Source organism: Eptatretus burgeri, chromosome 12, assembly GCF_056783735.1.
Source record: "Eptatretus burgeri isolate ZD-2024b chromosome 12, Ebu_testis_v1, whole genome shotgun sequence".
In the NCBI taxonomy this organism is placed as follows: Eukaryota; Metazoa; Chordata; class Myxini; order Myxiniformes; family Myxinidae; genus Eptatretus; species Eptatretus burgeri.
The window spans coordinates 37,007,673-37,021,921 of NC_140972.1; the positions used below are offsets into that span (position 1 = coordinate 37,007,673).

A 14,249-nucleotide genomic window follows, 5' to 3' on the forward strand; every position below is an offset into this window, starting at 1 on the left:
ACTCTATATTTAATGAACCATTCCTTTACGAGGATTTTCGCTGCAGTCTCGGATCTTTGATTAGTGGTCAGGATAGCTTCGGGAAACTTTGAGAAAACACCTGTGAGGGCTAGTACATTATCTACTCCTGTGTTTGAAGGTTCAAGCAGTGTGAAATTGATAGTTCCGATTTCCAGTTTACGAGTTGTGGTCACTCTTCCCATGGGTGTCCTGATGGGGTTGTGAGGCATTTTTGCCAAAGTACATGTATCGCATCGTTCCACCCAGTCTTTAACATCTTGGTGAAGACTTGGCCAGTAGAAACGGGATCACACCAAACTTTCGATCCTCTCTGTACTCTGGTGTCCATTGTCATCATGGAGACTTTTAAGGGCAACTTCTCTGAAGCAACGTAGCAACAGTAACCGTTTCACTGTTCCTTCCTGAGGATTGTCAACATGCCGAATGAATTTGACAGTTCCATTGCTGTACCATCTTGGAAGATTGTTTGGTCAATCCAATCCTCTCCTTTTTTGTCTGGTGAACACATTTCAAAACATCAGGACGTGTGCTATGTCTAGATCTTTCTTTTGGAGCTCAATCATTTGTTGTGTGGTTAACACTGGAAAAGGTGAGGAAGCCTCTGCACCTACCTCATTTGATTCAGCAATGTGTTGGGCTTCTGCTTCAGAATGCTGCACAATCTCTGATGGGACAGTGGTGGTGCTGCTTTGGATTGCAAGCACATTGGCAACTTCTCGGTGGTCTGTGCTGTGCACATGTACGCTGGTGAATTTGCACATCGCTTGCCAAGACCAAACTGCCCCCTTCCTCAACTTCCCCATAATCTTCCTTCAGATGACAATACAAGTACACAGCCCTTACTTATTAATGCACATTTTTTTTATTTATACTAGGTTTTTATTTCGCATTTACATTGCATTAAGACATTATGTACGCCTTTCATCACCCCAAAACCCGAAAACCTCACAATCTGCTCACCACGTCACCTCCATCACACACTAATTACCCACCTTCCTCCATCATCATCATCATCACCTCATCTACACGCCCTCCCCATCCCTCCTCCCCCCAACAGACGTTGCTGCGGCTTGGAAGCGCAGGAAACTGCGACATACTTTATCCAAACTTCAGGACGAATTGGCCATTAGCATCCTGTTGCTAAATAATTGCTCCGTTCAGGTTCCTGCAAGCAATTCCGAGCTCCCAGCGTTCACCCCCACACCTGTAATGCGTCCCGAGCCTCCACCCATGTTGATCATGGAGGATCCATCACCTGCCTTGGCTAAGCGAACAATTGGGCAGGAATCGTCATGGAGGTCTGGTGTGTGTGGGGCTATTGCGGTGATGTGCCAATCGGTGGCTGAGATTACCCCAAGAGGATCTTTTGGTCCTCCTTTAGACCCTGCCCTTGCTGAACGGTTATTGAAAGGGAGAATAGCTGCTGCTGAGGTGTGTTGGTTCTTGGCTTTGGTGGTCATCCTGTGCTTACTTTTTGGGGCTTCGCAAGAGAATAATCGGGGATCAAACGGTGGTGCTCATGTTGATGGTTTGGTCCCAGGTAGCTAGAGCACTGGTTGGACAGAGTGAGCGCAGTAATTGTGGCCAAGGCCAAGCCACACATACACTCTTGAGAATTCTCACACGGTAGGCTATTTATCTCTTGCATTCTTTTCTTTTCTTTCCCAATATATCATTCCACTTGAACGCAGGAACTCAACGAGGCCTTTGCTGCCACCAACTGTCCTTTTTAAGGACACCGCCACTGATACGCAGCTTCACAGTTTCCTCTTGCACCACACTCATTCATTACGAGCACCCACAACACCTCTTGGATCAAGCACCTTTAGACACCATCAGTATTCCTCCTTTTGACCCCTCCCTTTAGTGTTTGGGTCACAGAGGCACGATTACTGCACCCGGTGAGCAAAGAGGCCAATGACCTCATCCTTTCTCTCCTCTATCTATCCTTATCTTCTCTTTCCATGGTTGGTCTGATTGGGTACCCATGTCTAATGTATAGCTGGTAGGTTGGGCATGGTTAAGTTCTGCTTCTTGTCCATTTTACTTTCCTGTACTCTTAATTGCTTGCGACCATTATCCTTATGTAAAAATGTTTTTGCCGTATTTCTTCTTTTTGATTGCTTGCCTGTGCATTAAAATGCTGCACCTTCACCGTATCTTTAAATTTTATATTGTCCTGTAAATAATCCCCTTTTATTGAACTTCATTTTCGATCTGTCTGTGTTTGTCTTTTCTTCTTTGGTCCATCGCTGTTCGCACGGAGGTTAGTGTAGGAGGTTATAATTCCCCAATTTCATCCAAGTCTGGTATGCGCTCGTGGTTGCTCAGCTACCCCAGTTAAGATCCAATTAAGATGAGCTTGGGGCATAGCCAAGGGCGCATCCCTCAATCAAGAGACTGTGTGACCTCCAGTTAAACGGCCATTAGAGGGAGAACACTGGACCACGTGGCTGACTAATTGGCGTTCATGGTTGCCTTGCAATCCACCATGACACGAAGTTATTCGTGCTTAGCGGCCTCAGGCACGGTGAGTCAAAGGGGAATCGAGCATATCCCTTCGTAGTTGATGTGAAACCTGTGGCCGTAACGATATCAATGTGGTGATATAGGTGTCGGCACAGTTACCGACCAGGATGCAGCACATGATCGCCTGATTACAATATGTCAAAGTCCATAACTCGCCACTCGTTTTCAAACAGTTCAAATTTCATTTGACGTTCGTCACCACTCTGTAAAGCGGTTAAAACAAAGTCGTTCTGTCCACCTTCTTCAGCTTGGTCTGGAACTCTAATTCACCATCTACTATCCATGGGTAGAATCTTGACGTCTAGTGTCACCCCCATCTGTCACTCGCTATTCTGGATGTTGGTCTCCACTTAGCCAGTCACCATTTCTCCATATATCATCCCACTTCTGACACCATAAATGTAATAGAGGGCAAAGGGTATCAAATGACAAACCCCCCCCCCCCGTCAGGTCAGAAACAGGTTTGTATTATTTAATATTGAATGAAAAATGGTGATTAGCAAGTTTCAAAGTACAGTATGGCCATCTGCAAAGTACACAGAAAATGTACACATTTAGAAATTGTGTGTGCAATTCGTTAATAAAAGTACATATTTCAGATCGTTATGACGATAGGAAGTTACCTAGTAATGTTAGCCCTTTTGAACCCTGAGCTCCTTGGACTTTGGGCTCCCTGGAGAAAAATCCGGCCGCTTGGGTATATGGAGGTATGAATAGCTTCTGGTAAACCGGCCATTCGGGTATATGGAAGTTTGAATAGTGGCTGGTAAAATGGCCGCCAGGGTTCAAAGGGTTAACTCGTAAAGATAATAGGTGCAATATGCCATGTATGAGCTTTCCGATAATGTTATGATTGTGCAACATGACAATGTTTAGAGCACATTTATGGGAGATGCATAGAAAATGTCAACACAGTTTACTCAAGGACTTCACAACAATAACATTCTGGCATTATCCAGCATTGGGCCTGATGTTTGCTTAACGGTCAAGTTTATTTGCTTAAGACCCGAGGGTCTTGAGTTCATTCAACGAAAAAAAAAAAACAGGGGCTTGAACACGAGGTAGGGTTGACTCAGCCTGTCATCCTTCCGAGGTCAGCAAAATGAGTACCAGCATGCTGGTAATCGGGGCATTGCATCAACTTCAGGTTCCCATCATGTGCTGCCTTTTTGGCTGTTGGTTGCATCATTGGTTAGGGGCGCAGCTGTGCCGCTGATGCAGTGCCCCGGTGACCAGTATACTGGTGCTCATTTTGCTGACCTCGGAAGGATGACAGGCTGAGTCAAACAGGGCAAGTATTCCTTAAAATGTAATTGTTTAAGCTCGTGCAAAAAATCCTGGATCGCAGAAATGATAAGCTTGGATATTGGGTTTTTATTTGTTTGTAAATGATTATTTGTTTTGACTTTTTCTTGTTTTTCCTACCAAATATCTCTTCCTCTTTACAGGCTGATGGTGCTATCCACTGAGGGACAATGGAAAGTGGAACATATGCAGAAGAGGGATGTTCTATTGGCCAACAAGCAGAGCGGTCCAATGAAACTATCAATGATCCCATCGCAGATGGAATTGAAAAAGGGTCAAGTGAACCAGCTACCAACCGAGATGCTTTGTTGTCAACGAAGTCACTGAAAACACTGGCAGAAATAGCATCTGTGAATGCAACATTTTCTTCAGAAAGAGAGGATGTTGATTTATCTCAGCAATGTCCCAATAAATTTGAGCAGTGTTCCCCGATTTTAGAACCCATTATTTCTGCCCATGAGTTTGTTGAAAAAGCTCTACAAAAAATGTTGCCGAATGGTTTGTCAAGTGTCTTGAATGGGGAACTGTGTAGGGATCATTGCGATTTGGATTGTACAAAAACGATTGAAACTTCAACAGCACCTGTTAATAACCCCACCTCAGTGGAAGATGCTTTGCTTGCAGAGCTTGGTCTCACTAAGGAGTTTCTTGGCCCCTCTTTATCTGCACTCCCAAATGACCTGAGAAAGGAAGCCCAAACTGTGAGCTACCAGCAAGACCTTCATTTTCTCAAAGCACAATGCAGCCAGCAGAATGAAACTATTTCCCGGTATGGCAGGAAATGTTATCGAGCCATTTTGCTTTCATATTGAAATTTGACCGTAATCTTCACTTTTATGACAGCATTTGCTGATTTCAAAGTTAAACAGAATGTGTGAACATATGACATCATGCTCTAAGATATCTCAAAATAATGTGAAGTTTTATTCCCCTGATTGATTTTGACAGATCTGATCAAGATTGGCATTGATTTAATTCTGATAAGTTCTGGAGTGTACAGAAATAAAATGCCGAGGTTGTTAAGGTTGTTTTCAGCGCATGTGCTGTCATGGAATACATCTTTCATCGAGGCAACTTGTCTCCTATCTACTCTTGTGTCATTTTATTTGTTATACAGGTTGATGGAAGAGGCAGGGAAGCAGCAGGAACATTTTGGGGGAATGCAGGCTGAAATTGAGAGGTTAAAAGGAGATTTGGCTCAGAGCAGTGACGACAAACAAGCTTGTATGTCAGCATTGATGCAGGTACATTTTTGCTCAAGATGCACAGGTATGAGTGTGCAAATGTGTTTATTTTTAGACCATTTCCTTGTAACTGTTCTCATCTCAGGACCTATCCTAAGCTAGCCAGACACTATTAATACCACGTTTATGCTTACAGGTAGTGACTGGTGACCTTTGCATATATACCCTTCGCTTTCCCGTCCCAAGGCTATTTTTCTACTTTTGGAAATTTGAACTACTAGCGAAGAACCGGTCCTTATGGACAGATTAGATCCCCCAGAATTAGATTGGATAATTCCTTCAGAACTGGAGTATTGGCTGCTCTTAGAGCACCCTTATTCTGGACATTTCCATCTGTCTGTCTGTCCACGAAACTTTGGTCAAGCCGAGGGGCTAAACCACTCAACCGATTCTAATGAAATTTGGTAGGTAGGACCAATATTTCTGGGAATTGTGTGCTTTCGAATATGGGACCCCGGGCCCGAGCAACGGCATAGCAACGGCCCTTTAAAGTGGTCAAAAAAATCGAAAAATGGAAGCTTAGAGTTCTGTGCGCAATCTATCGAGCTCCCTCATGCCAATTTGCAGCCCTAACAAAAAATATTTGTAGGAGGAGATAGGTTTTGGGCGAGTACATGTCGAACATTTCAGAAACGGTTAATTGCGAATATCTCTAAGACAGAGTCTGATTTTGATGAAACTTGGGTGAAATGTGTACAATGTGGCTAGCATGTACACAAAAATGAATGGTTGCTATGCACACCTCCGTTGCTTAGCAACAGCTAAAATACTTTATCGTACATCGTACACTTATTGTGGACTGTACAAAAAAATCAATACCTCCGAAACTGGACCTCCGAGGGACCTGTTTTTTTGTGCCCAAGGAGAATGTCTTACAGCATCATATAAAAAAATTAAATCTTTAGCGAATAGATAAGTGGAATTACCAGGGCTGCCATTTGTTGGAGTCTCTTTGGAAACATGCCTGAAATTTCACAAGGCGGGTTTCTGGGCGCAAACTAAGAGGGCTGTGATAATCATATTTATTGTGCTAAATTGATTGATAGCATGTACATGAATGTCGGCTTGTCGCGTTGGCCAGATTTCCATCTAGAGCGAGCAGCCATGTCGCCTACCGGCTTGTTTTAGTATGACTTTGACTTTTGCCACCTAATCCCCCCCACCCCCCCCCCCCCCACCAAAGCCTGCAACTCATTCTGTCCAGTTGTTCAGGAGTGCCTCGGAGTCGATATGCAAACAAACACAAATGGATAATTTTGGGGTTTTGTGTAATATCTTGATATGGCGAATTCCTTGACAAGGTTGTTCCCCAAGAATCGATTATAATCAAAGCTGAGTGGATCTTTCAGTGTATTCTCATTGAACATAGTCATGAACTGTATTGATTGATTTAAGGTTTTCACATATGTCTTCATTCTCCAGCTGTTGAATTAATTGCTTCTAACCACTTGTCACCTTGGCTTTGTAGGTATCAATTCCCCCCCCCCAATATCAATATATTGGTGGGCTTGTATTAGTGTATCAGTATTAAATAAATACTTTTATTCCCCCCCCCCACGAGCCGTTATTTTATTCCCAACTTCAGTTTTTATTATGAATCATACCATGTGTCTTGAAGCTCATCTGGATCGGTAGCAAGTCACTCAAACCCCCCCCCCCCGCCCCCACTTCGATGCTTTTTCATTTTTTGTCCTTTTCCTTAAATACCGTGAGCAAACTTTGATATTTCATGGGTGATGAAGGTTGTGGTCAAGTTTCATTAAAATTGTGTGTGTAGTTCTGGCGAAGAGAGCAAATACAGTGCCTACGGAAAGTTTACACCACCCTTTAAAATTTTTCACCTTTTGTTGACTTGTAATCTGGAATTAAATTGCAATAAATCAGACTTTTTTTTCCATCTTTTATTTACATACCAGCAAATACAACCCGTCACTTCGCCGACGGGTCAATAAAGTTGGGGGTTGGGAGGGGAGAGAGATGCAGGGGAGAGAGAGAGAGAGATAGAGAGATAGAGATAGAGATAGAGATATGTGAGAGGATGCAGAGAGGGTTAAGAAAGGGGAGTTAGGAGGGAGGTGGGGAGCGCAACACCTCACCAAACATTGCTATTCACTGTGAGAGGGACAGACAGCCAGCGAGCAACAGGGGTGGAGGAGGAGAGTGCTGCATTTTATGAGGAGGGGACAGAGTGAGAGAAAAGGGTGGGGGAGAGGAGGAAAAAAAGACAGGTGAGGGCTGGAGGTGGGGGTTACCAAAGAGAATATGTTGCGCTTTGACTGAACACGAAAAAAAAAAAAATGTGTCAGAACAGCTGTACACAAAACGACACAACAGAGTTTGCAAAGTAATCCGCTGGCACATCTGCAAAACTTTGATATTCCAGTTCCAGAAAATTTGGTGGAAAATGAACTAAAAGCAATTACTGAAAACACCCCCCCCCCTCCCCATCAATTTCAACCATCTCATAAAACTTTTTAGTTTGAATGTGCAATCATCAAACTGTGCTTTTCTTTTTTTTCCCTTTTTAAATTCTTGCACATTTTCCAGAGGCAACCTATTTCTTTCTTTTCTCATGTCTCTGCTGTTAGCAGCAATCCATTTCTACCTTGTTTTTTTTTTTCTTTTTTTCTCTCTCTCCCAGATCAAGGATTGTAGAAGAACGTGTGTGTGTGTGTGTGTGTGTGTGTGTGTGTGTGTGTGTGTGTGTGAGGCCCCGCGAGGAGGAGTGATGCAAGCGACATTTTTTAATGATATGTTGATGATATTGTTACGGAAATGGCCCTTATGGGACGACTATATATTTTGGATTAGCTCAGATCCCCCATTAAATGCATGTATAGCTTGGTTGTTTGGTAAAAAGGACATTATGTGTGTCGGGAGGTGTAAAAGACTTTTGTGTTCGTGCTGTGTTGGTGAAACGAGGGATCGCTCTTCTTCCTCCCATCCCGGACGAAGCCCCGCCAGTTGGCTGGGGGGTGTGGCCTGGAGAGGAAGTGACGTGAAGGGGAGGAGTTATGTCAGCTTCGAAAAGGGGGAGGAGCGAGTGGTTCGAGGCGAGCGAACGTAAGAAAACTGTAAAAGAGCGAACGGAAGAGGGACAGTGTGGAAATAGTCGCCGAGAGAAGCGAGCAAAGGAAGCGAGAGAAACAAATGCTTCGTAAAAACGGGCTCATGGTCGATGAAGGAACGAGCGAGAGGAAAAGCGAAGACCTCAGGTTGAGGCTCAGTTTTGGCAGTTGGGGAAACTGCAGTCGGTTGAGAGGCTGCTCGTGTTTTGGAAGCGAGCGAACGGAGGAGGGTCAGTGTGGAATCTGCCGGTACAAAAACAGCAGTCGGCTTTGAGAGGCTGCCGGCACGTGGAGTCGACGATCGACTCGTACGGGGGGGTGATCGATCGATTCGGCCTGCGTCTGGCCGTGGAGCCTCTGTCCGTACTCGCCTCACGGCTCGATACATTCGCTGATCCGCCTGCCGAGCTGGGCACCTCGATCAGGCCAGGCCTGGATTTGTACGCTGGACTTTGAGAGAGATCGGCTGAGGCCCATCGTGGATTTGGCGGTCTCGCATCGTCGACATTTCGTGGGGCCGGATATATATTGTTGCGGATCCGGGGTGGTGGGATTCTGACCCGGTCCCTGGCGCCACCCTCACCACCACCGTCTCCGGGGTTTATAACACCGGCCGGCTCGGCACAGGCCTCGGGTCACGCGTCTTCAATCGCGATACCAACGTAATCCTGAACCTTACCAGCTGGGGAGATAGAACCCCTGGTTACAGACTGGTTTTGTCAGAGACCGAGCGGAGTCTACCAGTCTGTAACCATTTTGGTCTGATATGCCAATCAAACGGATCGTTCCTCGCCGCGACACAAATTAATCCAGAGCAGCAACTTCATACGAATTAATCAGATTTATTGGGGACATCAGGGATCACAACACGAGCAATAAACACAACAATGGTTTTTATTAACAAACCTCAACCCGTTCTTAACTTGGGAACCACGGCTACAGGTTTCAAGGGGATCACTACTGAAAATATGCCTTGGACAACGTGCAGACAAAACAGACAGCATGCAGACAGATTACTTGGTGATGGCTCATGGACGAGAGGACAGTGTCAAAAGCACGAATGTCGCCCGCAACAGGCGGATGTCCACGGATTCGAGCTCCCAGCTCGAGCGCACCGCACGGCAAGATGGCAGCACCGTACTCTTCCTGCTCAAGTCGCCGCGTGCGCACGTTCTCCTCGGCGCATTCCGGCTCCGCGCAATGTCGATGATGCGAGACCGCCAAATCCACGATGGCCCTCAGCCGACCTCTCTCGAGGTCCAGCATACAAATTCAGGCCTGGCCTGTCCTCCAGACAAGGCCCAAATCGAGGTCCGGGTTCCGGCAAACGTGTCGAGCCGTTGGTGTGAGCAGGGACCGTCAGACGCTCCGGCGTCTCCTCTCCTGCCTTCCCGCCTCGAAGCCCGACTCCCGCTTCGTCCTCTCAGCTTCACCGTGCAGGCCGCCTCGAGAACCCGACTGTTCTTCACACACACCATTCTTTCTCTCCGCGACTCCGTTCTCCAAACTGAGAACTCCTTTTTCTTTCGTTTCACCAACCCCCTCTCCAGGCGACTGCCGACAAAAAGCTCCACCCCTTCGGGTCACCTCCTCTCTCTCCAGCCACACCCTCACTCCAGACCACACCCCCTCTCCAGGCCACACCCCCTCTCCGACTGGGCGGGGCTTCTTCAGGGATGGAGAGGAAGAGTGATCTCTCGTTTCACCACCGTATGAACATAAAAACAGTCTTTTACATCTCCCGACACACATTTATCGTACACTTTACCAAACAACCTATCTATACATGAATTTAATGGGGGGAACTGAGCTAATCCTATACTTAATAGTCCCATTAGGGCCATTTCCATAACAATATATATGTATGTATGTATGTATATATATATATATATATATATATATATATATATATATATATATATATATATATTTTTTGTATGTGGTTTCCCCAAAAGTAGTTTTTTGTTTGTTTGTTTGTTTTGATTCATGTCCAAATATCTCCAACGAGTTGCAGACTCATTTTTCTCTCACCAATTATTTGATTATTACCTTTGTTTTTATAAAAGATTTGTCAAAAAACTTTGGTTTTGTGTTTATCCTCTCACCAATAACATGTCTGAATAATTTTTCATATTTATATTTAAATTAATTGGACTCTGTCAAAGCAAAGAAGCTCGGGATTAAATATTTAATCTTTATTATTATGTATCTATAATTCCAGGTGTGTGTGTGTGTGTGTGTGTGTGTGTGACCGCCGTTTCTCGACAACCACTGGTCCGATCTAAGTGAAACTTGCCTTGTATATTGCTGGGGACCTGAGGCTGTGCCTTTTCAAGGTTTGATATTAATCGGGCAAGTGCTTCCCAAGTTATGGCCATTTATTTACCAAACCAATGACAAGACACATTGCGTGGCCGATTGGGAAGGGAAGCTCAGCCGCGTTCCCCATTACGGGTTACAACGTACGGGCTTCCGGATAATGATGACTTCGTGTATTCTAATTTCTCGATTTCTTATGCGCATTTATAGATAAACCCAATGCCCCAAGTTATGATCGTTTTCATATTAGACGGTGCATAAATTTCGGTAACATCAGAGTGCTTGTATGCTCCGAACCAGGAACTAATTTTTTTTCTCTCTTCTCCTCTCTTTTTGTTTTTCCTTGCCACGACATTGCGAAAAGGTAAAATACGTTGGCGCTAATTGAATAATTGGGTATTAAAACTAAATAGCGAATAATCGTAACTGCGAATAACATGCGAACTTCCGGGCCACGCACGTACGGGTATGTGAGAGTGAAGAAACGGCCTGTGTGGTTGTTGTTTGTTGCTCGCGGTTTGAATATTTATTTATTAAAAAATTTTTTTTTACAGGTACATACTAGTATTTTTAAATTCTATTTATTTATTTATTTGTTTATTTTTAAGCACAAATTTTATATTCACTAATCTTGTGAAAAACTGTCATCTAGAGTGAGATTCAGAATGAGGAGGTGCAGCAACAGCTGGTAGCTGCACAAGAGAGGCTAGCGATGCAAGAAAATGCAGCAAAGAGTTCCATAGTGCAGCTGCAGCAAGATTTTGGTGTCCGTTTTGAACAGGTGAGAAAAAAACAGGCTTCTCCTCAAAAGGATTATTTTAATTTTGATGGATGTTTTAAAAATTATATTTTCTCTCCAAAAAATGTGGCATTAATTTATTTTATTTATTTGCAGTTTTGCTATCATCTGGGCTTTGTTTTACATTGTCTATGTATGAATTTATTTTTGCATGGTCTTCATATTAAAGAAAATGGCAAGAAAATGTGGTGTATTTGAGATTCAAAGAATATAAATAAAAGTGCAATTGATGAAGTATTTTCAACAAACTGGAAGGCGCAGACTTTTATTTGAGTTGCCATGTCATCCATGTCTGTGGATCACTTCAGGCCAAAGGTGTTGCTGTTGGTCAGACATGGTGTGTTCTGCTCGAACACCCATGGTGCGGAGATAGCCAATCAATCGATCTGGGAGCGACCCAGAGATCCTCGCATCTAAGATGTTGCACTCTTTCCTTTTGTGGAGCCAGGACCACACGGTCTTCCATCATGTGTTTTATTGTGTGGGGCGGTGGCCGCAGTCCTGGCAGGGGTTGCAGGTGTCATCAGTGCTATCGTCGAGTTTGTTTCTCCCGTAAAAGCTGCGTGTGGTGTCCACAGTGGAGATGTGAAAGGTGAACACTACCAGATCTGGGAAGTAATTTCTCTGTCCACGATGGGTGGGGGTTTAGTGTCCAGGTCACTCTTTGAACCCAGGTTATTGATTGTGTTTATGGTGATAAAAAGTGGGGTTTGGGGGGGGGGTGGGCTTGAATGTGTTTTTTGTCTTTGTTGTGTAGTCCTAATGTGTGTAGGGGCCTGTGGGTGGTTGGACATGCAGTGGCACAGATGATTTGCGTTGGCACTTGCAACTGCAGTGAACCGCACACCTCTTGTTGAAGTGGTCTTTGTTTTTTGTTTTTAATGGGCCTCTGTATGTAGGTGCTTTATGGGTGCTGTTAAAGTGCAACTTGTAATTATGTGAAGGGCTTTGCTTTGTATGGTCTTTAGGGTATTGAGATGTTTGAGAGGCTGGAGGCCCAGGATGAGCTGTCGTAGTCAATGACTGATCTAATGTGCTGTTTGTATTGTTTTGTTTTAGCTACCCGGTTTGTATCCAGCTTCAACGTGACCGTAACGGCCAGCTGGGTCGGCCCTCCTGGATTGGAATACATTACAGGTCTTTTACCACGTGCCTTGTCTGTAATTAGCGAGTCGATGAGACCTGAGGTACGGTCTGGATTTGCAGTGTCATTAGCCGTCGCCGATTTAACCCTCAGCGGACTTCCCCAATTACAAATTTATGATCACGGCAACCCAAATGCACCCAGAGACCAAGTGGATTTTAACAACTCGAATGGCACTCGGTGGAGCCCATACCTCCACCAGGTTGAACATTTTACGTTTTTGTAGCCCACTGATAGGCCGGACCTGCATCTACCTGAAGAATAAAAGATCCGTATCTCGGCTTGTTCTCATCACCTCCCCAACTCACCCACAAAGTTTCATCCGAATCCGTCTGTAACATCTTGAAATGTCAAGCTATCGACTGTTTTTGGCCCTATCTCATTTCATAAAATTATCGTGTTGTTATCTTCACTAAAATTGAATAGATTAATCTGAATCTGTCCTCCTTTTTTTTTTTTTTTGAGATACCCTGCTCAGATCGACAAACAGTTGAAAACATAACATCTGTCCACTGTTTGTGGCAGAGGTAATGGTTGTGGGGAGGGAATGTACAATGAGCAATAACAATCACAAGAAAAATACCCTACCCATTACCGAATGCTTGCGCCCATAGACCAACAACGTGAGCCATAATTATCCGTGCCTTATTGTGCCCAATCACATCACAGTAGGGCAGACCAAGGGAAGTCAAGAAAGAAGCATACTGGTGAACCCAGCAGGATAACACAAGATATTGCCACAGTTAGGACAAACAGTCACTGTTTTTATTCACTCTGGGTCCTGTGACGAGAGGTGATGGTGTGGCTCTGGCATAATGGAAGTGGTGGAAAAGCGCAGCAACCCCCGCACTGATTCTGGATGGCTCCTCCCTCTTCTAGTCGCCCATGCCTATTATTGCTTCGGGGTTGTGCGTCGTCAATGACGCTCCTCTCCCTCCTCTTAATCACCATTGCCCCATTAGCCCGTTTGATTGTGGTGGGGGGGGGGGGGAGGAAGACCACCCCTCGCGACTTGTCATTTGGGAAGGCCCTTCCCCTTCCATCTCAAGCAGGAACGAAGCCGTTTCTGCGCCTTAACTGTTGCCGATGGCCAAGTGAAGTCTTAAAAAGAACAGACAGATTTACAAAGGTAAGAACATAAAACTAGTGCTCACAGTGATTGTGGATTTCACAAGCAATGTTTGGCCCAAGGAGTCATTTCCTCAACAGAGTGAGTGATTATGTTTATTGGTGGTGTCTGAAGTTTGTACCTGTGAGGGCCCTTCACAGATTAATTTGCCCAATCTTGCATGTATGGCACAGTCGGCAAACTAAGTCAGAACCTTAAAGTCCTTCCTTGGCACACCTGAACTCCTATCCACATAAAAAGCTTTCATCCACAGCTTGATGGAGTACTGCTCTGCCTTCTGGGCTGACTCACCTGCCTCAGATCTTGTTCTACTTGATTATCTGGAAACCAAAGCCTTTAAGATGATTGGAATCTCCCACGATAAAGCTGAGTATATGGGCTTATCACTTCGCCATCGCAGACAGGTCGGTGCTCGCTCTGTCTTCTACTGCCTCCTTTCTGGTCTTGCACCCTCTGCTCTTTCCGTTATTTGTCCACACCCTCCCCCAGGTTTCTACGGGGCTCGCACGATCCACCATCAACCCCCTTGTGGTGAAACTACCTAAATCCAGGATCACTTCTCAACTCCACTCATTTGTTCGTCCTTTTTTCCTGCCTGTGTAACCAACTTCCACATTCCCTTCGCTCTCATTGTTCCCTTCAGGTCTTCAAGACAGCTGTTTACCATAATCACCAATCCAAAACAATGATA

General features: G+C 44.8%; 1 protein-coding gene across 3 annotated transcripts in view; it reads left to right on the forward strand.

Moving 5' to 3' along the window:
- CCDC186 (coiled-coil domain containing 186) overlaps nucleotides 1-14,249 on the forward strand; it is a 120,188-nt gene that overhangs the window by 5,484 nt on the left and 100,455 nt on the right. For all 3 annotated transcript variants that reach the window (XM_085850166.1, XM_085850164.1, XM_085850165.1), the window contains exons 2-4: nucleotides 3,999-4,624; nucleotides 4,973-5,099; nucleotides 11,139-11,267. In XM_085850166.1, coding sequence (XP_085706292.1) covers nucleotides 4,026-4,624; nucleotides 4,973-5,099; nucleotides 11,139-11,267 — 855 coding nt within the window. In that variant the 5' untranslated portion in view covers nucleotides 3,999-4,025. The remainder of the gene's footprint in view (nucleotides 1-3,998; nucleotides 4,625-4,972; nucleotides 5,100-11,138; nucleotides 11,268-14,249) is intronic.